Raw genomic sequence first — 23,230 nt, 5'->3', positions numbered from 1 at the left:
AGATTCAGGTTCCCAAGATGCTTTCTCCTGCTACATTGCCTCCTTTCTTCCCATCACGACTCTGATATTGAGTATGAGTGAAAAAAACTGGCAGGCCTGGTTTCATCATGATTCTGCAAAATATACTGACACTACTCAAAAGTACAGTTGAGGTATTAGAGCCCCACCGAGGAGTGGCTCTAAAGAACAACAGTGAAGGGCTATCTTCCTAGTGGCAATATGTCAAGCAGTATACTTGGAATTACTAGGAGGAGAAATGGTCAGGGGCAAGGCCTGAGCTGAAATCAAGAGTCAGACACTTAAATGACTGAGCCACTCAGGCACCCTGTCATTTTGAATGGCTAGGGTAAAGAATGCAGTACATGCCCTAACCAGATACTACTATGTGAAACTAATTCTCCCAGTTAGAATATGTAGGTTGGAGAACCAAGGATAAAAATTGAAATAACACATGTTAACTAATGAGGATTTAAATAAAAATTTGAAAAAAGAAAAAAAAAACTGGAATAACTACTCTATTATTTCAATGAGCCAAAAGCAAAAATTCTACTTCTCTTCCCTACAATTTTGGACTGTGCCAGTTCAGTTTCCCCGAAAAGAATTCCTTTACCAGGAGATACAACCAGGGTCCCACTCACCTGGAAGCTTAAGCTACCACAAAGATACCCAGGGCTCATCTCAGCACTGAATCAACACACAAAGAAGGAAGCTGCAGTATGTATTTATATAACTTAGCTATCAATGAGAAACAGTTGTTCCTACACAGTAAGTCAGAGGAATATGCCCCGAAGTCAGAAGCTTTTCTAGGGTGTCTCTTGCACTGCCACGTCCATTGATAAACAGTCAAATGAGAAACTACAGCAAATGTATTATAGGAGGAATCATTATTGGCAGTCTCTTCAGGTCAAGTAAAATCAGCTGAGGTAATGTCTAAGGTAAAAAATAGAAGGAAGCTGTAAATACCTACTAGGGTTATGAAACTAGTTACAGAAATAAAGACTACCACAATTAAGCCTATGCATATGGATGAATTTATCTTTATCCCCTTCTCTCAGTATCTTAGTATGTAGTAAGTGTTGTGACAATTGTAATTAACCCTATATTTCAGTATTTAACCTAAGGAATATCAAAGAGATATTGTGTCTGTGCAGAAAGATAAATGAAGGGGCACCTGGGTGGCACAGCGGTTAAGCGTCTGCCTTCGGCTCAGGGCGTGATCCCGGTGTTATGGGATTGAGCCCCACATCAGGCTCCTCCGCTATGAGCCTGCTTCTTCCTCTCCCACTCCCCCTGCTTGTGTTCCCTCTCTCGCTGGCTGTCTCTATCTCTGTTGAATAAATAAAATCTTAAAAAAAAAAAAAAGAAAGAAAGATAAATGAACAGAGTTCAAGGATAGCTATAATGACATTAGTTTGAGTCTCACCTTTGGAAGAGGGAGAGGCTAACTGAGGAGATATGAGAGACATAAGCTGACTCATGTCCAACAGAAACAAGGCATTTTAAGTGTCCTTATTTTGAAGTTCAATATGGGTAAAACAGACTTGAGAGACCCCTGAGTCGGAAATGGGGGAGGGTATATACAGTGCTGGACTGTCATCATCCAGCCACTGCTCTCATCCCTCTTCTAGAATCTCATCCGCACTGTACTACAGAGATGCTTTATTTTCCAGAATCCCCTTCTAACTGCAAGTTTGCCAATAAAAAGAATATGCACAAGATAAGGAAAGCAGAAAAGCAGTCCAGGCTTACTCCCTAAAGCTAGGTGCACCCAGATGAAATTTCACAGGAGCTTCCTGTCAAGTAACTGAGAACTTGCAGACTGAGCCACATTACTGGGACTTTGAACAGATTCTTGATTGCTACAGCAGCTTTGCAGTGAGCCATGAATAATTCTCAGCTTTCGTGGGTACTTCAGCATCTGTTTTCCTGATATTTCACCCAGAGTTTTCCTGGTTTTCAGAAATCATTCCCTTGACCTTAGCTCCCCCCAGCTTTGTAAACATTTGTGCAGGCCCTAATTCCTGTATTAAACCCTCCAATCCCCCCAGAATACATAAAGAGTTCATGTCTTCAAAACTGAGTGGGAGGTTTAACTGAATACTATACAAATATTACACGGCAGAGAGTCTATCACAAGAGATTATAAAAGTGAGAAAGCAAGAAACAGGTTAAAATACAAGGTATACAAACCTATAAATAATTCACTCAGAAGAATTAATGACAGAACAAATTGATAATGTTCTAGAAGTTGTTCATTAGGCCATAAAACCCCTTACTGAAGCTTAAAGAACAGAAACGCTGATCAAAAGGTAGTAACATCAGACAGCCACAATATTTAAAATGCAAAAAAAAGAAAAAAAAAGACCCACCACTGTATAAAACCCGGAATTTAAAAACATTATCTTTTGAGCCACTGAGGGAATAACTAAAATTGTAATATCAAGGAAATAACAGTGATGAAACATTCAGCCCCAATTTAGAATTTACTCTTTAATTAAAAAGTAAGCACTGCTCAGATGAAACTGTTATCTTTCATATATATGCAATTTTTAAAAAGAATGGTAAAAAGTAATTTCAACAGAAGAAATTAGGTAAAAACTTCAAATAGACCAAAAGAAGGAAATTAATGAATTAAAAAAGGAAGAAAGCCTGAAAGACATTTGAAATTTTCAAAATATCATTTCTCTGGAAATCTAAGAAACTCATCCATTTTTAAAGCCACTAATGAGCTTATGTGGTCTGTTATTTTTTAAATGTTTGAAAGAAACACTGACTACAAAGTAAAATATTTTACTTTATAAAAATACCAATTACTATATTGGCCTAAGTAAGTAAATCAATGTACTGTGATTACATACACAATTAAAATTTGAATCACCAGTATTTTAATTTTATGATTACAGACTTTTAAAGTAATTCTTACCTTTTTGCTATTTGATTCTCAAGATGTTTAACTTTTTCTAGTAACTCTTTCTCAACAGTTTCTCTCTCCAATTTAAACTCTTCTAGGGCAGTCTGAATAGCTGCTTCTTTTTCAAAATTAAGCTTCTGAATTAACTGTTCTCTGTCTTGTTCCTGGCTCATGACAAGTTCCTCTTTGTCTTTCTCAAGTTTCTGGATAGTAGCTTCATACTTCTCTTCCTGTTGGATGAGTTTTTCATCTTTTTGTTTTTCAAGAGCACTCAATTCTGCATCCAATTTACTCTGCAGTTCAGCTATTTCTCCTTTCAGGTTTTTTTCTATTTCAAATGCTTGGTGATGCAATGACGTTACTTTGTTTAATTCAGCTTTAAGAATATCAGATTCTTCTTCATGTCTACTAATTAACTCCGAAATGCACTGATCTTTTTCAATTGTCATTAAAGTTCTTAGTTCTGCCAAGCCCACCTGATAGTTTTCATTATTATCCTGAATCTTTTGGTTTAGTTTACTTATCTCTGTTCTCAAATTTTCTGTCTCTTGTTCAAGGAGAGATTTTAAGGTCTCCTTCTGCTGGGCTCTGCTTTCTTCCAGCAAAATTTTTATTTCATCAGTTTCTGCTTCCTTCAACGCAAGTTCAACCTCTAACTTACATCTCATGTCTGACAAATCTGAAACCTTGAGTTTTAATTCCTCTAGCTGTTGTTCTTTTTCCTGGATAACTGTGGCGTGAGACTCTTGTATCTGATCGATTCGCTGTTGATTTTCCTTTTTTAATTTCTCCAAAGACACTCTGTGGTCTGTTATAACTTTCTCAAACTCCTGTGTGTGCCTGACATGCAGAGCATCCTCTAACTCCTTTAGATGACTTTGCTCTAAGCACTGAAGTTCTGTCCGCAACAACTGCATCTTCTCAACATTTTCAACATGGAGCTTCTTTAAGTCTTCTAACACTATCTCTCGTGATTGTTTCAGTTCATTAATTTCACAATTTTGAGTGTGCATTATATTTTCCATCTCTAACAATTTCTGATCCTTTTCATTTTGCAAGCAGATGACAGCTTCCTTTTCATGCTTAACCAAAGCAAATTCATTATCTTTATTTTGTAAAACCTCCTCAAGGCACACCAAGTCTCCTTTCAGCTTTTTAATTTTGTTTTCATTTTCTTCACTTTCCTTTACTAATGCATCAAGTTTGCCTTCATATTCACTTTTTAAAGACTGCAGTTCTTTTTGATGTTTTTCATTTAGTGTTATTTCCACACAACATTTTACTTTTTCAATAATATTTCTTATTTCTAATGCTGTACATTTTAAAGAATTTGAGAAGTCACACTGTTCTTTCTGTACAAATGTTCTCAAGTGGCAAAGGTCTTCCTTGATGGTCTGTATACTGAAATGCGAGTCTTGGGCAACAACTCGACATTTTTCCAATTGGACATTTAGAGAAGTATGATCTCCTAAATCCTCTTTACCACATACATTTGTATCCTGCATCCGTCTACTGTCTATTGCATTGATAACAGATGAATAGAGTGATTCCACCATCATTTCCGGACTCTGTGGATCACTAATAGGATTAGGAGATGACAAATTTTCTTCTATTACAAACTCATTTACAGCAGACATAAAATCTGATTCAGGACTTTCTGCTAATGAATCCAAGTCTAATGAAACCTGGTGAATAGTCTGTTCTATGTTTGGATGGGGGATAGTTTCAAAATCAAATGTATGTGCATCAATGCTATCTGGAGATAATTCTTCTAAGGGACATACTGCAGGACATAAGGGATCCTGAACAGTGAGTGGCGGAGGAGTTCTCGGTGAGGTAGTAGTTGCAATTCCTGTTGCACTTTCTATCCTTGGTGAGGAAGCCGACTGTGGGGATGTCTGACTCATGGATGCCTGGAGAAGAGAGGGATAGGCTTACAGAGTTGCAGCAACAAACATTTTACACTAATGAAACAAACCACCTAAAAGAACTTAATTTGCCTTTTGTTCAGTCAGTAGATCTGTAATGGTCTGTGACATTTCATCCAAACTTTGTGCTGCTTTTACCAAATTATGTAGAGCAAGTACATGCTGGTGTAGAGGTTCAAAATCACAAAGTAAGGGGACCCTGAAACAGAATGCAACCAAATGAGATTTGTGATTTCACAATGAAAAGATGGATACCTACAATGAAATATTTCGATCTATGTCAAAAAAACCTATAGTACATTATCATCCCCTTTCAGTCAACATCAGAAATAGCTTAAGAGGCCTAAGACGTAATCATTACAGTGATGAATTAAAAATCTCCCACAGTATACAAAAAAATCAGAGTAACCACCAGAAAAAAATTAATTACATGTAAGGCACTAATTTCCTTTATCTTCATTTTCTGATCATTTGCATATTCCCTAGAAATTTCCTAAAGCAGCATAGGAAAGTCAGTCTATCATAAAATATTTCTATATTCTGGCATCTCCTGAGATTATTGGTGCTACTTTCCACAGCTCCAAAATAATGAAACCTTTTACGATGGTAACTAAAGTAAAAAATACTAATGATATTTACCTGAGGAGTGGCTGAACTTCTGAAGGACAAAATGACTGAAGAAACTGTAAATCTTTTAATGAAATATCTGGAAGTTCACAGTCAAACTTTCGAGGCTTCTGTGTCTGTACCAAAAACAAACAAACAAACAAAAAAACCCAAAAAACATACAGGACAAATTTATAAATCCTTTTTTACTATAACTAATTTCAATATAACAAAGAAGCAAAAATGCTACAAGTAATTTACTGACATGTAAGAAACAGAATAAAATAAAAATGACCAACATGGCATACTATTTTTCTGAGTTGTAAATGACTGGGAACCACAGCTGTTGGTGATCAACTGATGTGACTTGTTCCTCTCTTTCTCATCAGCTTTTTAAAAATGGAGTAGTATCCAGTCAACATTAAAGGAACCCATTTTTCACCAGCACATAGGCTATTCTTAAATTTTTCTTTAACTTATAACATGACCATGAAAATCTCTCTAGTCTTAGCCCTTTGTCTATTCCTATCAGTTATTAGGATGCCTTGTTGTTTTAATATGGCAAAAAGTTTTTTCCTATGTAACAGGTCCTTCCTTGCCTTTCACCTGATCTTCTCATTATTTTAAAAAATACAAAATCTTAGTCAATTTCGGCTTCTTAAAAAAAAATTACCTGGTAATTCCTACCATTTCTCTGTAATATTGCCAAGAAACAGAACTTTTAAAGTAACACCAATTGTTTCAATCATTACCGAAGCAGATTTAGAGATGTCAAGATGCTCTTCATTAAACAGGGGTCCTAGATAAATGAGTGTGGGAAACCCTATTACATTGCTCATTCTTAGATGTTAAAAAATACATACATTTATGGCCTAAGAAATCCTGCAGTACAGAAACATGTTTAATAGCTAAGCAGTGCATCTGAAGAGAAAACAAACAAAAAACCTATAGCATTTCCCAAACTTCTTTGACCCGTGGAATCATTTTTTTTGTGAAATAAAATGAATGGTCCCCAGTAATCCTGGTTTAAAAACACAACTTATTTTTCAGGGTTTCAACGAAGGCCACCTGAAGAGTCATCTTATTCTGATTTGTAAACACCTGAATAAAATGAGGGTGGGTAGTGGTGAAGAAAATGAAATGGGGAGAGGACAAAAGGAAAAGAAAGGACAGGGAGGTGGAGAGAAAGAAGGAGGGTAAAGATAAAGAGAATGAGAGAAGGGTGAAGGACAAAGACAAAATAAAATCTACTCCTACCAATCAACAGTTTAACAGAGTAATGTGGCTTATCCTCCTGTGTTATGAAAACTCTTGATCAAAAACTATGAATATACTTTAATAAAGTTTCATGACAACTGGCTTTTAAAACCAAAAATATTTTTAATGTTAATAAAAAAAATTCTATATGCTTCTGAAAATAAGGTTCTGAAGTAAGGTTTGAACACATACAAAATTTACTCATGGTTAGACAATTAATACATACACAAAAGGATGAGGGCCAGGAGTCCAATCCCCTAAATAGACGATTTCTTAAAAAGGACTTCCCTGTGTAAAGAAATTAACAATATGGTTATTTTATAACTTTATATTTCAGAGGGAAAAAAATCTCTGGTTTTTGAAAAACAAATTAACAATTTTTCATATTTAAATTTTAACAATGGATTCAACTCTACAGACCTTAAAAGGAATGTTTCTCCAGATTTCAATGGTAAATATCACATACATGCTATTTAAGAACACATTCATATCTACAGCTTTTTTCATTAAAAATAAAAGAACACTTACTAAATAACTTCCCAAAGGATTCCCTTTTTGACTTTTCAGCTTCATATAATCGCTTTCCATCTTTGACTAAAGCACCAGCCCACTAAGAGGAGGAAAGCTTACATTAATATCACACACCAATTCATTAAGGCTTATCCACAATGAAAAGAGAATTCAACTTGCATACCTCCCTGTAGTGTTTTATGAACATTTTTCTCCTTACAACCTCAACAACAGCTAAGCAGTACATCTGAGGAACTGTACTAAGAGCTTCAACAATTTTGACTCTTTCTAACAGTTCTATTACGAGGCGGAGCAAAGCTTGCAATTTCTCTCCATCTTGATCAGCATGAAGCATTACAAAGCAACACCACCTACAGAATAAAATTGAGACACAAACTATAAAAATAATCTAATCCCAAATTAATCAACCAAACAAGTATTTCAGTATAATGATAAGAGAAAATGACTCCAATACTTGGCAGAAATTTAAAAAATCACTTCTAAACATCCAAAATTAGATGTAAGAGAATCACTTACTTCAGTCTGACATGTAGGTTATTTGCTAGTTCTTGTTTGGCAGTGGTACACTTCTGTTTAATATCCAACAGTTTTCTATGATTTTGCAACATAATCATCAACTGATTTGCATGACTCAGGCACAGATCAGGTAAGACAGATGCATCCTTCAAGTTTTCAGCTCTCATCTGATTAGCTAAAAATCCCTTTGAGAGAAAATATTTTAAAAGAAATTAACTTTGTTTCATGTAAGACATCAACATTCATTTAAGAGGAAAATCTTTGTTAAACATGAACTGTTCTTCGTGAAGTAAAATGAATGGTCCCCAGTAACCCTGGTTTCAATGAAGATTTTAAAATCTACTATCCTGAATGTAGATATGTTCATGTTGGGGGGGGGGAAGAAACCAACTGGGAAGACAGAGTAATTTATCCAAGGACACAATTAATAGTCAAATTAGAACTAGAACCTATGTGTCTAGACTCCTACTACACCATGGGTCAGTCAGAGCATGTGACATTAAATAAAATATGGTCATTGATTTTAAGCCATGAAATAACTGACTTAATCTAACCAAAAATATTCAATATTATTTTGTACCCTTCCCCAAATGAATAACAATCAACTGACTGCACTTTTTATTAAGAAGTCATTCCTCTCTCCAGTATTTCTGGACTATATTTTGTTCCACTATATACATATATCAGTGCTCATATTAGAATAACTTAAATGTGTAATTTTACAATACATTTTATTATTTGGTAGGAAAAATAACGATTATATTTTTTCTTAGCTGTCCTAACTCATTTATTTTCATAGGTGAATTCTGAATCATTCCGCTAAGCAGGGACTGTGTTCAGGCTATAAATTAATTTAGACAGATCTACCATATTTAAAATAAGGTGGCTGTGTGTAGAAAACATAAAAAAAAAAAAAAAAAGAACAGCGAACACTTAAAAAAAGGTCCAAAGACATTTTGATGAGGTTATTACTAAGTATTTTTATTGTATTTATAGGTTCTTTCTCCTACTTTGTTTACTAAACAGTTATTGTGTTATAGAAGTTTTATAATTTGCATGTCCATCTGACTGCCATACTTGCTACTGTAAATAATTATCTTTCTAGGAACTTAACAATATGGCCAGCAATAGCATGTCTTCTAACTTTTTGGTAGTTCTCTCTCTCCTTTCTGTTTCATGTCTTTCTAAATTCCAAAAAAATATTTAAACTTAAATGACATGTATTAAAGTCAAAATCATTTAATATCTGAAAATAAGACAATTTCAATAGGAATTTTATATTTTACTTCCCTTTCAATATGCTATATGCTCTACTGTGGCTATATTTTCTCTGAATTTAAAAACAACTTACTGCTTTTATCAATTGTGTTAAAATCTTAATAGATTTTCCACTACTTTTTACTGAATCCAAGAGAAACACATAATCAATTGCCCAAACTAAATTCCAAAACATTAATAAGGAATTTCCTGACACCAAAAGCACATACATCCAAATATTGCCAAAAGAAAAAAAATGTAAATCTGCTTTCAATAAAATAAATTCTATATTTGTTAAACCACCCTTAGTATAATATTTAGCCTAAGTAGACAAATCCCTAAGAAGTACAAGCTTCTTAAAATAAGTCATAGGAATGAAAAGTACAGCATAGGGAATATAGTCAACAATACTATGATAATGTTTAATGGTGACAGATGGTGATTACATTTATGGTTGAGTAATGAGTAATGTCTAAAATTGACCAGTCACTATGCTGTAGACCTAAAACTAATGTAACACTGTATGTCAATTATGTTTCAATAAAAAAAGTTTAAAAAGTAGAAAAATCCCCGATGTCATTTAGTATTAATATTTTTTATGTGTAAGGATTGATAACTACATGATGTATGAGTTTAAAAGAAAATTACATAACTGACTGAGTGAAGATGGAAGGCAGAACTTAAACTATACCACATCCTAATTCTGAATTTCACTAGGTTATCTAATAAGAATTAAATAATCATGACAACACTCAAAAGAAATCTTAACTACTTGTTACTCAGTACTTACAACTCCCCTCAAGATGTATTCTGTAAACTTTTGGTTTAGGAAGCAGATTCCCTGCTATTTTCTTATTTTGTTGATAATCTTTAAAGATAAAAAGATTACTAGAGAAATAATACATACTGAATAAGTTTTCAGGGCTCCAGGGTTAACATTGCTTCACAGATCTGGTTAAGTTTCTCTGTCAGATAAGGTAGGAGGGTCTACAAACCTCCTCAGAAGTGCTGTGGTTTAAAAAAAAATTACTCTCTTAAAGCTGCCTGAACTGGTCTTTATCATATATTTAGGCAATAAATCTCCTTCCATTGTCTTCTCCCATCTTTCTCTCTCTCTTTTTTTTTTTTTTTTGAGAGAGTGCGAGAGCGCAAGTGAGGGTGGGAGGAGCAGAGGGATGGAAGGAGAGGGAGAATCTTTTTTTTTTTTTTTTTAAAGATTTTATTTATTTGACAGACAGAGAGACAGCCAGCGAGAGAGGGAACACAAGCAGGGGGAGTGGGAGAGGAAGAAGCAGGCTCTTAGCAGAGTAGACTGATGTAGGGCTCGATCCCAGAACGCTGGGATCACGCCCTGGGCCGAAGGCAGACGCTTAAGGACTGCGCCACCCAGGAGCCCCCAAGAGAGCGAATCTTAAGCAGGGTCCACACTCAGTGCAGAGTCTGATGTAGGGGCTCGATCTCACAACCCTGAGATCATCACCTGAGCAAAAATCAAGAGTCGTACACTCAACTGAGGTACCCAGGTGCCCCTTTTCCCTTTTACGAGTGGTTAGAAGATTTAATTGCTATGTAGCCAGAATGAACTAGACAAAATTGTGTTTATATAAAATCTAAAATCAACTCCTCAAATAGATTAATCTGAATTTATCTACTTTCACTGACCACATTCTGAAGGAAATACTGATAAAAAAAGAAAATATCTGCAATGGAAAAAAAATATTAGCTGTAACAAAACTAACAGATGAGACATATGTAAATAATGAAATGTAAAAGATTCCAGACCACACTAAGGGGAAGTCAAACATTTCACAAACTCAAGGCTACACTAACTCAAATTCTTTTTTTTTTTTAAAGATTTTATTTATTTATTTGACAGATAGAGACAGCCAGTGAGAGAGGGAACACAAGCAGGGGGAGCAGGAGAGGAAGAAGCAGGCTTCCAGTGGAGGAGCCCAATGTGGGGCTCGATCCCAGAACACTGGGATCATGCCCTGAGCTGAAGGCAGATGCTTAACAACTGAGCCACCCAGGTGTCCCTACACTAACTCAAATTCTTGATATACATATATATATATATATATTTTTTTTTCTTTTTTCTTTTTAAGGGGTGGGGAGAGGGAGAGAGAGAGAATCTTAAGCAGGCTTCATGCCCAGCTTGGAGCCCAAAATGGGGCTCAATTTCATGATCCTGAGATCATGACCTGAGCCAAAATCAAGACTCGGACCATAACCAACTGAGCCAGTCAGATGCCCCTCATTCTGTAAGTACTGACTGTGTACTTACTACAGGTCAGAAAACTGTAAGGCACTGTGAAACTGGGCAGTGAGGAAGAGAGACTAGAATCCTACCTTCTTGGAGCTTATGTTCTTTTCTTTGTTTCTTTCCCAATTTTTATACCCAACGTGGGGCTCAAACTCATGACCACAAGATCAAGAGTCATGTGCTTTTAGGACTAAGCCAGTCAGGCACCCTGGAGCTTATATTCTTAAAGAAGGAATTTCATTAAAAAAAAAAAAAAAAAAAAAAACAACCCACATATTCACTTAAATATAATTATGACATAGGCTAAATACAACATGCTAAGAAATAAATCTGATCCGATAAAGACGAAAATCAGAGTAAACTTGTCTGTGGAAGTCATGTCTCAGTTAAAACCCTTGCCTCTATACATCCCTTGGCAGCCAAACACCTAAAAATACAGGAGTGAAAAGCTGCTCCAACAGCCACATATCACCTAACTTAAACAAGTTATCCCTCGTCTCTCATGAGCAGATTTATAATTATCTTATTATAGCCAACTTCTCTCAAAGCCATTCACTCAGGCAAGCCCAGCTGACATCTATGGATCTTAGTGCCTTGATCTGCGTCTATTTTTGTTCTGAATATGTAACACACTTATATTAAAACGTATGTAGAAACATCAAAAAAATATTCACTGAGGAATAATTAAATGAGAATTGCCTCTCAATGTCAAAAAGGACTATACTACTTCACATATCAGTATCAAAGAAAAACATATTTTTTAAAGATTTTATTTTATTTGAGAGAGTGAGAGAGAACGAGAGAGAACGAGCTGGGGGAAGGAGCAGAGGGAGAGGGAGAAGCAGACTCCCTGCTGAGGGGCTCAATCCCAGGATCCTGAGATCATGATCTGAGCTGAAGGCAGACGCTTAACCGACTGAACCACCCCAGGTGCCCCAGAAAAACATATTTTTTAAAAGTAACAGTATTATATTTTAAATATTAAATTCTATGAGCTACTATAGCTTAAAACATTAGCAAAAGATGGGAATAACTTAGGGGGAAAGAAGATGGTTAGACAGGGTACTTCTATGATCACAGGATGCCAAAAATTAGTTTTGAAATTTTCACAGGAACATGTCTACTAAATTTTTAACCCCGGAAGGGTTAGCCCTGGAAAGCCAACAAAAATATAGAAGCAAACAAAAAAGAATCAAGAAATGCTTCCTCTATTTTTTAAAGAAAATAAAAAAGTACTATTAGCTCCTTCATCAAGCAACTACACTTCCAGAAAAATGACATCCTTGCATTACACAACTCCATTTGCTGAATCCAATGCAGATGAGAACATCAGCATCACATTTTTTTAATGCAACCAAATATAAACCATTCATCATAGCTGCCTGACTATAGAAGAAATAAATACCAAACCCCCCTCCCACACCCACACCCTCCCTCCAAGAGATTTGAGAGCAAAGGAAGAGAGAAAACTGATTATCTAGATAAGAAAACCGGAAGTCCCAGTTTATTCAATCAGAGAAAGAGTTATAAAGAAATCTGGAGATTTTAAAGGAATGATGAGTTCATAAAATTAAAAACAAAAAAATGACTAATACATCTGATTACATCATAATTTAAAATTTCTGTGTAACAATCTTTATAACACTATCAACAAGGAGACAGCATCTGTATTATTTACAACAGACAAAGGATTATCCAGATTATATATAAAATAAATTCTTACAGAAACATAAGGATAAAAAAATTGGCAAATGACAATTTAGAGGAAATAGATGGCAAATACTGATATAAGGGAAACTGTTCTTCTCATTAATTACTGGGAGTGTTGACTTATTTTTCCTTTATGTAGGGTATATTATAACATTACTAATTAATATTTAAAAGGCACAAACAGCCTAGTATAGCAATTCCATTATTGGAGATTGTCCCTAAAGCAATACTAGAACATGCACGTAAAGATAGAGATGTACTGGGATATTAAAACAATGTTTTTAAGAAGAAAATCTGGGAGCAACCTAAATGACCATCAAAAGAAGTCTGGTTAAATAAATTATGTTTGATTCATTCTACTGAGGGTTAAAAAAGAATGACACTGGAAAAACAACAAAAAAATCAGAAATTCAGAGCTGTCTCAAGTAATGGAAAACTGTAATTTAATGGTAATGCAGACCAAGCTTCCTGTGGCATGAGTTACTAGAAACCTAAGAAAGCAGTGAAGAAGGGCCAGGATCTAGGAGGAGGAAACCTAGGGAGGCCAGTTAAGCAACTACGAATGATTTGCCCTAGAGACAAGTGCTGATTCCTAAAGAGGAGCCCAAAGTTAAGAAAAAAAAAAAAAAAATCCTTCTGACACTCAAGGAGCTATGAAATAAAAAATTGGAGATCAGTGCCAGCCAAAGGAAATCGCAATGGAAAACACTTTGTATTAGTACCCCAAAAAGCTCTATCCTATGGAATAAGAGTATACAAAAGTAGACTGGCCATCACAAGGACTGGAAGACCAACTTCCCATCACCTAAATCCCTGAGGTTGGATTAAGATGATATAAGATTGTGACAGACCCTACCACATGCAAACAAATTCTCTCTAGAAGTGTTATCCTAAGTTTCGTATTTCCTGGGTTTTTTTTTTTTTTTTTTAAGATTTATTTGTCAGAGAGAGCGAGGGAGAGAGCACGAACAGGAGGAGCAGCAGGCAGAGGGAGAAGCAGGCTCCCCGCTGAGCAAGGATCCCAATATAGGACTCGATTCCAAGACCCTGGGATCATGACCTGAGCCGAAGGCAGATGCTTAACCAAATGAGCCACCCAGGCAGCCCCTAGGTTTTTCTTGTCAAAAATAATTAGGCACATGAAAAGGCAAAACCACATGAATTTAAACTATAGGAAACAACAGAAAACATCCACAGACAAACAGACACAAATAATGGAGTTAACAGATACAGACTTTTAAATTACTATATGGTTAATGTAATCAAGAGCTGATGGATGAGTCTGAGTATCTTGGTAGATAATTTGAAACTATTTAAACAAAAGAAACAAATTGAAATTCTAGAGCTAAAAACTAAACAAAAACTATAAATCAATAAATGGATTTAATAACAGCTATTCACAGCTAGAAAAAAAATTAATCTGGGTGGAAAGAATTACCTGGAATAAAGCACAGACAGATATAATGATGGGAAATACAGGAAACAAGGGTAAATGGAAAGAATGAGATGAAAGGTCTAATACATGTGTAACTGGAATCAATGAAGAAGGGAAAGAGTAAGGCAAAGGCAATATTGAAGAAAAATTGATTGGGAATTTCCCCAAAAGATATGCCACTAAGCCACAGTTTCCAGTAGTACTACAAGCCCAATGCACATGAAATACAAAGAAAACCACATCTTGTCATGTTATAGTAAAACTGTTAAAAACCAAACCAAAGGCAATGTGCTAAAAGTAAATCACTGACAGCCTAGGTTCTAGATCCAGAGAAAACATCCTTCAGAAATAAAGGTGATTTAAAGAGATTTTCAAATGACAAAAACTAAATTTGCCACTAAAGGATACTACAGGATGTTCTAATGCATATCAAATTTACAAGGATGCAAGTGTTACTTAAAAGGAAAAAAGCTAATATGCAAGATAGAACAATAAATAATTTTTAATAATAAATTTTTAAATGATATATTTTTTTTTTTTTAAAGAGAGCAAGTGACTGGGGTGGTGGGGCAGAGGGAGGGGTGGCGGGGCAGAGGGAGGAGAGAATCTTAAGCAGGCTCCACATCATGCACGGAGTCTGATGTGGGGCTCAATATCACAACCGTGATATCCTGACCAGAGCCAAAATCAAGAGTCAGATGCTTAACTGACTGAGCCACCCAAGTGTACCCCAAATTTTTAAATTTTAATTTTAAATGATAAAAATAATCCAAAGGGCAAAAGCAGAAGGTATATAACTGGAAGAAAAATTAGAAATAGATTTAAGAACAAATAGTAATTATAGTAAATAAATGGACTAAATATTCTAATCAAAAAATTTCTCAACTTACTTTGAGGCCATCATATAAACTTGATGCCCAAACTTGACAAACACATATTAAATGAATAATACACACATAAGATAATGCAGTTTGCCAAAATGTTAAACTCAACCCAGAAATACATAAAAAAGACAACATATTATGACCATTGTTGAGTTTATTTCAAGAATCCAAGGATGGTTCAAGATTAGAAGTAGACTACAACTTTCTTAATCTGATAAAGGGTTTCTATTAATACAAAGAGAAAAAACTACTAGTGTGAAATATCACTTTCTATAGATCAGGAATTAAACAAGGACACCTACTATCACATCCTACTCAGCACTGGTACTAGGATTCTAAGTCAGTGCAAAAGCATAAGATAAAGGGGTTCAGTTCACAATAAGGTGGCTGGATCCAAAATCAGGAGAAAAAAGAAGAGAGTCTGGGAATTACAGATGAATTCAATTAGGAAACTGTAAAAATGCAATAAATATTTAAAACTTATTTAAAAAGAATAAAGCAAGGATAGCCATGTTTTATCTACCTACGACATACTGTGTACAATGCCATGCAGGTAAAATAAAACATTCATACCCATTTTTATGTTCTAATGTTAAGAACACAATAGAAAGGAGGAAAAATACTGGCAGAGGAACATTAAACTAGAAAAGTATATGTTAGAATCAAGCTTATGCAAAAGTCAACTCTTCCGCTGTTTTGCCAGAGTGGATGGAGGACAAAGTCACTAGCATGGCAGTGGCAATTCCATCACTGTGTTTTGGTTATAAACCTGAGAACAGGGTTCTTGGAAAATTGCATTAAAGTAGATCTAAAAACCTAACTATTAGTAATCTCTAAGATTTCATATTTTCCTCCTGTCCTTTACAAATCTCATGTATTCTTTTTTAGTTTTCTGAGGGGGGAGCAGGAACACTCAATGACTGCTTTATCACGTTCTTTCCACATGTTTTTTCCCTAGCCGCGGACAGCATCTTCATGGTTTATCTTTCAGTTACTACCTAAAGTGGCCTCAGCTCACTTTATTTTATCAAACCTGAACATTAAGAACGTGTCTTCTTCCTTATTACACGGAAACAATACTATTCATCAACAATAATCAAGGATGATGTAAAATGATCGTGTATACCAAATTGGTATTACATATAAAACACTGGTATAGAGAAATCACAAAGTGCTTTTCCTGAGAGAAGTTTGAAATGAGCACCTGAGCGAGTTCCTTCTGTTCATTCACCAGTCTGCTGCAGCTAGCAATCATCTGGTCCAGGGCATAGAGCCGGTCTTCAAGTCCTTTAATGGCTTTCATATTCTGATTATCAAGTTTGGCAATAGTTTGACGACATTCTGCTATAAATGGTCGAATAATCCTTGGATCAAGCTAAATGACAACAGAACATATGAATGAAGTTTTCAGCAAATAGTTTAAAATATATTTTTCACTATTTTGATACATAGCTCAGAGGAAAATAAATTGCCAGCTCAGAGGAAAATGAAAAATATAGAAAAGTAAAAGCATGGGGAATCTAAGTTATACTTTCACAAAACTGAGAGCAAGATAATTAATAAAAAATAACTGATTATATTAGAATACATAATTAGGGATATAGTGCCAGGAATTATAACCTTCCAATCAGAGCCATAATTTAATGAATCCTCAGTATCACACAGAAAATGTTATTTTTAAGGTCTTATAAAGTAAAGCAGAGTTAAAACACATTCTTTGGTCATTAATTGTCTTAAAACTCTAATTTCCCTCAAAACATATCAACATCTTCAAACGGACTTCCCTCCTGGATGTATCTTTATTTTCAGTCTCTATCTCCTACAGGAATTTGCTTGATCAACCCAACTTTCTTATTCTTCAATCGCTTCTGTTCCCTGGCTTTATTTCCACAAATTTTCTGGAATTCATGGACCCTAACAAATTTCTTCCAACACTGTTCCCCTTCCCTTGAAAGAATACACTGGCAGTGTTTTTGCATGTAGTCTCCATAAAAACCATTCTGCCAAAGATCACCAATGACCTCCTTTCACTTGAGGCTCTTATACACTGAAGACAATCTTTCACAAACTCTGGAAGCTTTGGGGCATTACCTTACTGGTTCCTCCACAGTACCCTTCTCTGGCTCCTTTTCTATCTAATCCATAAATACAGATAATCCAGAAGGACTACGCATTTAGCCCATTTTTACTACTTCTTATATGATTTCATCATTAAGTATTTCTATGGAGCTCCCAACCCTTTGGGATCAGTAATCCCTGATCCTTCTCACAGATTTTCAGCTTGCGTTTCTGACTACTTACTAATATCTCCATGTGAGTATCAATCACTTTATCTTCTATTATTTTTAACTCATTATAGTTGTCTTTTGTTGAAATCCCTAAATGGCTTCCTTCTGCCCACAATGACATCCAAAAAACAGAGCATACAGTAAAAGCTTCAGTGATTGGATACCAGTAAATCTTTCCAAGGCTTATCCTCTTTTCAAATTGAATAACCCATTACATCCAGACAAGCCCTGTGGTTCTCTAGCTCTGATCTTTCTTCATACTGATCATCCTGCCTAGCTGTTTGAAAGCCCACCTTTGCCTCTACATAAAGGTCCTAGTCAAATACTGTCTCCTTCACGATGCCTTCCCTGATATCTACAATCAAAGGACCATAAAATATTTAATATGTTTGGTACACGAACATAAAAAGGCAGTTAAAACTCAACTATTTAATGTTATTATCAATAGTCCAGTGTAATTAGTAAGAGGCTGCATTTGCAACACTACAAAGACGTTAACAGAGCCACTACTTAAAGGCAGCAGTTGCCCAATATAAATGAAAACCTCATATATGTTAACATTTTCTCACTTTTCTTGATTTCACAGAAACGGAGGCCAAACTGCACACATTTCTGATCCAAATTATTATACAAACCAAAGATTGGCCATAAACCATTAAGGTGATAAAGGGCTAAAAAAGAGGATTACAATAGATTCAAATTTTTAGCTTATGCAAAATTACAACTACACATGGACTTCACATAGCAATGATTTAAAGAAAAAACAAACCCCAAACCAGGGCTCCTGTGATAGCTCTGAACTTCATAATTCACTGAACGTATAATACAACTACACTGACAACATGGAAGAGTATTTTGTAAATCACCTGAGTAGCAGTTACACAACTTGACTTCCTAAAATCTTATTCTACTTAGTATTTTATTTCATTTGTCCACCGGTAATAAAAATTAAAATTTCTAAATGGAGTCGCTGGAGAGTTATTTTTTTTTAAAGATTTTATTTGTCAGAGAAAGTGAGAGAGAGCGCGCGTGCACAAACAGGGGGAGCAACAGGCAGAGGGAGAAGCAGGCTCCCTGCTAAACAAGGAGCCCGATGTGGAACTTGATCCCAAGGCCCTGGGATCATGACGCAAGCCGAAGGCAAACGCTCAACCGACCAAGCCACTCTGGCGTCCTTCTGGAGAAATTTTTAAAAATATGTATTTTAAACCACAGAATTCTATTAATAATTATTTAGGAAATTTTCAATAATTGAACACAGTGCTACACTAATATTTTATTTTTTGGCTTTTCCATTGATATCTAAAAGGATTAATATTGTTACCTTAGAAGAGAAGAAACTAAAAATTTTCTTACCCTCTCCATTTTTCCCATCCCACCTCTAAATCCATGCCCAATGCAGAGCAAGCAATATTTCAGTAACATCACAAAAATCCTGAAATACTACAATAGTCAATAAATTATGCTGTTATTAATCTGAACAGCTTAGAAATGAGCTAAATGCACATATTTCCAATTATTAATCATCAGATATACAAATGTTTGCCTTTTATAGTATAACCTGAACTAGAATATCCAAGATTCATTCTAATGGGAACATACTATAACCTAAGAAAATAGTACACAAAAATGCAGCAACAATTCTAAATTTTACTTGGTATACGAGGGAGAAAACTAAATAAGTCATGAAAATGCCATCTATTAACCCACCCAAATATTATAAAACAGGATTTGAATGATGTATGGATGACATGAGTAATAAATGAATGGCAGTGCCAGGATTTGAGCCCTTATGATGCTCAATCTTAAGCAAGTTCCATAATGCCTATGTCCTGACTAGTTTCCTGAAAAAAGATCTTTGATTTAGGCAGTTAGAAATACATGTTACAAATACTATTGAAACTGGGATTAGTATGTAAAAATGATGGCTTTAAACAGGATTTGCTTTTATAAGAAGAACATCAAACATTGGCATATTTTAAAATTCACTGGCAAATAGTACTACTACTATCAGATAATCAAGTAGGTTAGTTGTTATGGGTAACTATGTAATAAATGTGAGATAAAAGGAAGGCATCTCTGATGAGAGAGAAGTCCCATATTCAGTTTGATCTATCTTTAGAAATGCCATTAGTGGTATTAATAATAATACATAAACTACCAAGAGGAGGAAAATATTAATCTAATAAAAAACCATGACAAGTGCTACTGATTATGCAGTATATCCCATTAACACAACATTCCACACTGTAAAATACAGGCAGAAATATATAAACAAATAATAAACAAATTCTTCAGAATGTATTTTCATTGCTTTTGAACAAAGTTTTTTTAATCTAATGGGCATGCACAACTGAAAGCACTGTATTATACAGTATTTTAATTATTATTATACAGTATTTAATTATTATTACTGTATTATACAGTATTTTAAGCTATGCTAACTCATTTTATAACAAGTGACTATAACCAAATAAAAATTTATATATTGCTTTCACAATATAATGGCCATATAACCTATCACAAAGACTTCAGATACTCTTGTTATGTACTATGAAAGTAAATATTAACTTAGGTCAGTAATGTGACACCCTAGTAATAATACTATAGCTAACTTCTCTTTTCTGTAGATATAAATTCTTACGACTTTTCATTAAGCCAGAAAAGGATCATTGTTTCTTTCTTTTTTTTTTTTTAAAGATTTTATTTATTTATTTGACAGAGAGAGACAGCCAGAGAGAGGGAACAGAAGCAGGGGGAGTAGGAGAGGAAGAAGCAGGCTCCCAGCGGAGGAGCCCGATGTGGGGCCTGATCCCATAACGCCGGGATCACGCCCTGAGCCGAAGGCAGATGCCCAACGACTGAGCCACCCAGGCGCCCCTGAAGGATCATTGTTTCTTCTCTCTTGTCATGTAAAGTGAATAAAAATTATATGGCTGTGCTGGATTTCATTTAAAGGTGCAAATGCGAAGCCAATTTCAAATTCTTTTTTTTTTTTTTAAAGATTTTATTTATTTATTTGACAGAAACAGCCAGTGAGAGAGGGACACAAGCAGGGGGAGTGGGAGAGGAAGAAGCAGGCTCACAGCGGAGGAGCCTGATGTGGGGCTCAATCCCATAACGCCGGGATCACGCCCTGAGCCGAAGGCAGACGCTTAACCGCTGTGCCACCCAGGCGCCCCTCAAATCCTTTTAAAGGGGATTCTCCTCATAGTCTGCAGCCCTGTTCTCTGACTCATACAAAATAGTAAATTATATATATATATGATATATATATAAAATAGCACCCTAATTACAATCATGGACTTGCCACTTGCATGAATTAAGAATTTTTAGGCTACTAAAATGTCAACATTTTAAACAGAAACTGTAGTTTTCATTCCTTTTAGGCAGTAATCTTTGCATAATATATTACATACTTCCATGCCCTGGCAAATGTCTTAATTGAAGATTTTTCTGATGACAAATAATAAATGGCCAAAAAGAAATGCCTCCTTTAAAGGATGTCATCAAGGAAGTGGAAATTTGAAGAATTAAGAAGAAACCTAGAATTTAAGTTTTCCATTTTGAAAGGTATGTGCTATTTTCCAGGCATCCCAGACAATGTATTGCCTTTCCCAATACTCAAAGAACAAGTCTCTTTCCCAATTGACTGCCATTTTAAAAAAGGTTAACGATCGTGCCCATTATCTTTAGACAACAGCAGCCTTCAAATTACTACTTTGTTATTTCTGTATAAGTGAAACATGTGCCCATCAACTTCCTTTCTGACTTCAAAGATTTTCTATCAGCTTATGGATCATATATTTTTTTAAATATTTATTTATTTTAGAGAAAGAGAAAGTGAGAGAACCTAAATTAGTGGGGAAAGTGGGGAAAAGGGGAAAGGGAGAGCAAGAATCCAAAGCAGGACCCTGAGACTGTGACCTGAGCCAAAATCAAGAGTTGGCTGCTTAACTGACTGAGCCACCCAGGCGCCCATGGATCATATTTTAAGAGCTATTTATTCCCCGGTGTAAAAGGTTTTGGAAGTATATTTGAAGAAGATCTTAATCCAAAATACAAGCTCACTATAATTACAAAATACAACCAAGAACACGACGTCGAAATTTTGAATTTGAAAATATCTCAGGCAGATACAGTATTTAAAACTTCTTTTAAAAGTCAGAAAGAAGTTCCCTCTAAGGGGATGGTGATTAGGAAGATGCACACAGATTTTCAGGGAAATGAAAATGCGCAGAATTTTCTTTTGGGTGGTGGTTACTCTTTGACGTAACCACTCAAGAACCTGTATACGTCACTGAATGTAAATCATTCTCACTGCTAAAAAACCTTTTTTAACTGTAAAAAACCAAAATTTTATCTTTAATATTTTCCAAAAGACCGTGAAAGTTCTATAGCATTTGTAAATGTGAACATCTGATCCATTATTGAATTATCTTAAAAATATGGTAGGCTAGAGGTGGCCAAATGTTAACATTTACCTATTTACTTAATATTTAGAGAGTGTTCCATTCTTATGGAATAAGAAAGAAAACATTAAGACTCCTCAAGTTTTACCTAGCAGATGAAAAAGCCTAACTGTTTTGGAACAAATTAAAGGATAGGAGATATTAAAACATCTAAGTAATATTACAAGATCAGAGAAAAATATATTTCAAAGTCCTATCACCAAAATCTATACCATTCGAGTAGACACTTCAAGACTCTACACTGCAGTAGAAATTTTACATATATGACCTCTAAGAGTCTTCACAAATTTACTATCAATTCATAAATAAGGTTACAAGTGAAAAGATTTGATTTGTCTAAGGTTGAATCCTTGTTTATAAAGTCTCACATCAAGGCTCAATATTTCCACTATAACGTGTTACCATTCTCCCATTATATAAAACATTTAGTAAAATAATATAATTTTGAGTAGTTGAAATGACCCAAGAAATATCAAATTAACATGACTTACTCTGCTCATGGAATCAAAGCATTTCCTGACCAATGATTCCACATCATTAGGTCTATCTTGAACATTTATCCAGTCTAACAAAGAAACATTAAAAAAAGGCAGATCACCGTCTTTAGCATCTACTGAAGTTTCATCCTGCTGGACAGTACTTTGACAAGATTCCCTAATTTCTTTTCCATTTTCAGCATCTGTGGTATCTGGGGCTATATGTTCCACTGACTTGTGAAATGAGGTTAACAAGGACTGGCTAGTTGTTCTAGGCATATCAGGAGAGAGCACCAGTTCAGTGGAGGTTTTCATTTCAGCCTTTTCTGAGCCTTCATGTTCAGGTAAAGAATCCAGTCTTCCCAAACATTCCCTGTAACTATGTCTGGTTAGGCACTCCAACAGTGGAATCTTGGCCATTACTGAAACCGCAGTTCCTAAACTTAAAATACAAAAGATCTGTCAGTAAAATTATGGGACCACTCTAGTTAGAGATTAACATTTTGAAAGAAATACCATTTAATTATTATACACACAAATATTATGATCTCTCTATTACATTATGCATATATAGTCTATGTTCTTTAAAAGAAACTAGTTAGACACAGAAGGGTATCATTAACACATTAAAATACCACTCTCAAGTAAAGGGAGCCAGCTTATACTAAACAAGCAGACACATGGTTTATCAAATAT

General features: G+C 35.1%; 1 protein-coding gene across 3 annotated transcripts in view; it reads right to left on the bottom strand.

The window, feature by feature from the left end:
* RB1CC1 (RB1 inducible coiled-coil 1) overlaps positions 1-23,230 on the bottom strand; it is a 90,897-nt gene that overhangs the window by 33,229 nt on the left and 34,438 nt on the right. For all 3 annotated transcript variants that reach the window (XM_045789091.2, XM_045789092.2, XM_045789093.2), the window contains exons 7-15: positions 22,550-22,976; positions 16,503-16,673; positions 7,750-7,934; positions 7,397-7,583; positions 7,231-7,312; positions 6,929-6,990; positions 5,479-5,582; positions 4,912-5,038; positions 2,924-4,824 (exon numbers count right to left, since the gene is read on the bottom strand). In XM_045789091.2, coding sequence (XP_045645047.2) covers positions 2,924-4,824; positions 4,912-5,038; positions 5,479-5,582; positions 6,929-6,990; positions 7,231-7,312; positions 7,397-7,583; positions 7,750-7,934; positions 16,503-16,673; positions 22,550-22,976 — 3,246 coding nt within the window. The remainder of the gene's footprint in view (positions 1-2,923; positions 4,825-4,911; positions 5,039-5,478; positions 5,583-6,928; positions 6,991-7,230; positions 7,313-7,396; positions 7,584-7,749; positions 7,935-16,502; positions 16,674-22,549; positions 22,977-23,230) is intronic.

Source organism: Ursus americanus, chromosome 9 (assembly GCF_024610735.1).
Source record: "Ursus americanus isolate L20-20 chromosome 9, mUrsAme1.1.p, whole genome shotgun sequence".
NCBI lineage: Eukaryota > Metazoa > Chordata > Mammalia > Carnivora > Ursidae > Ursus > Ursus americanus.
Note: the sequence above shows the minus strand (reverse complement) of the source record. Positions and strands in the feature narration are given on the sequence as shown.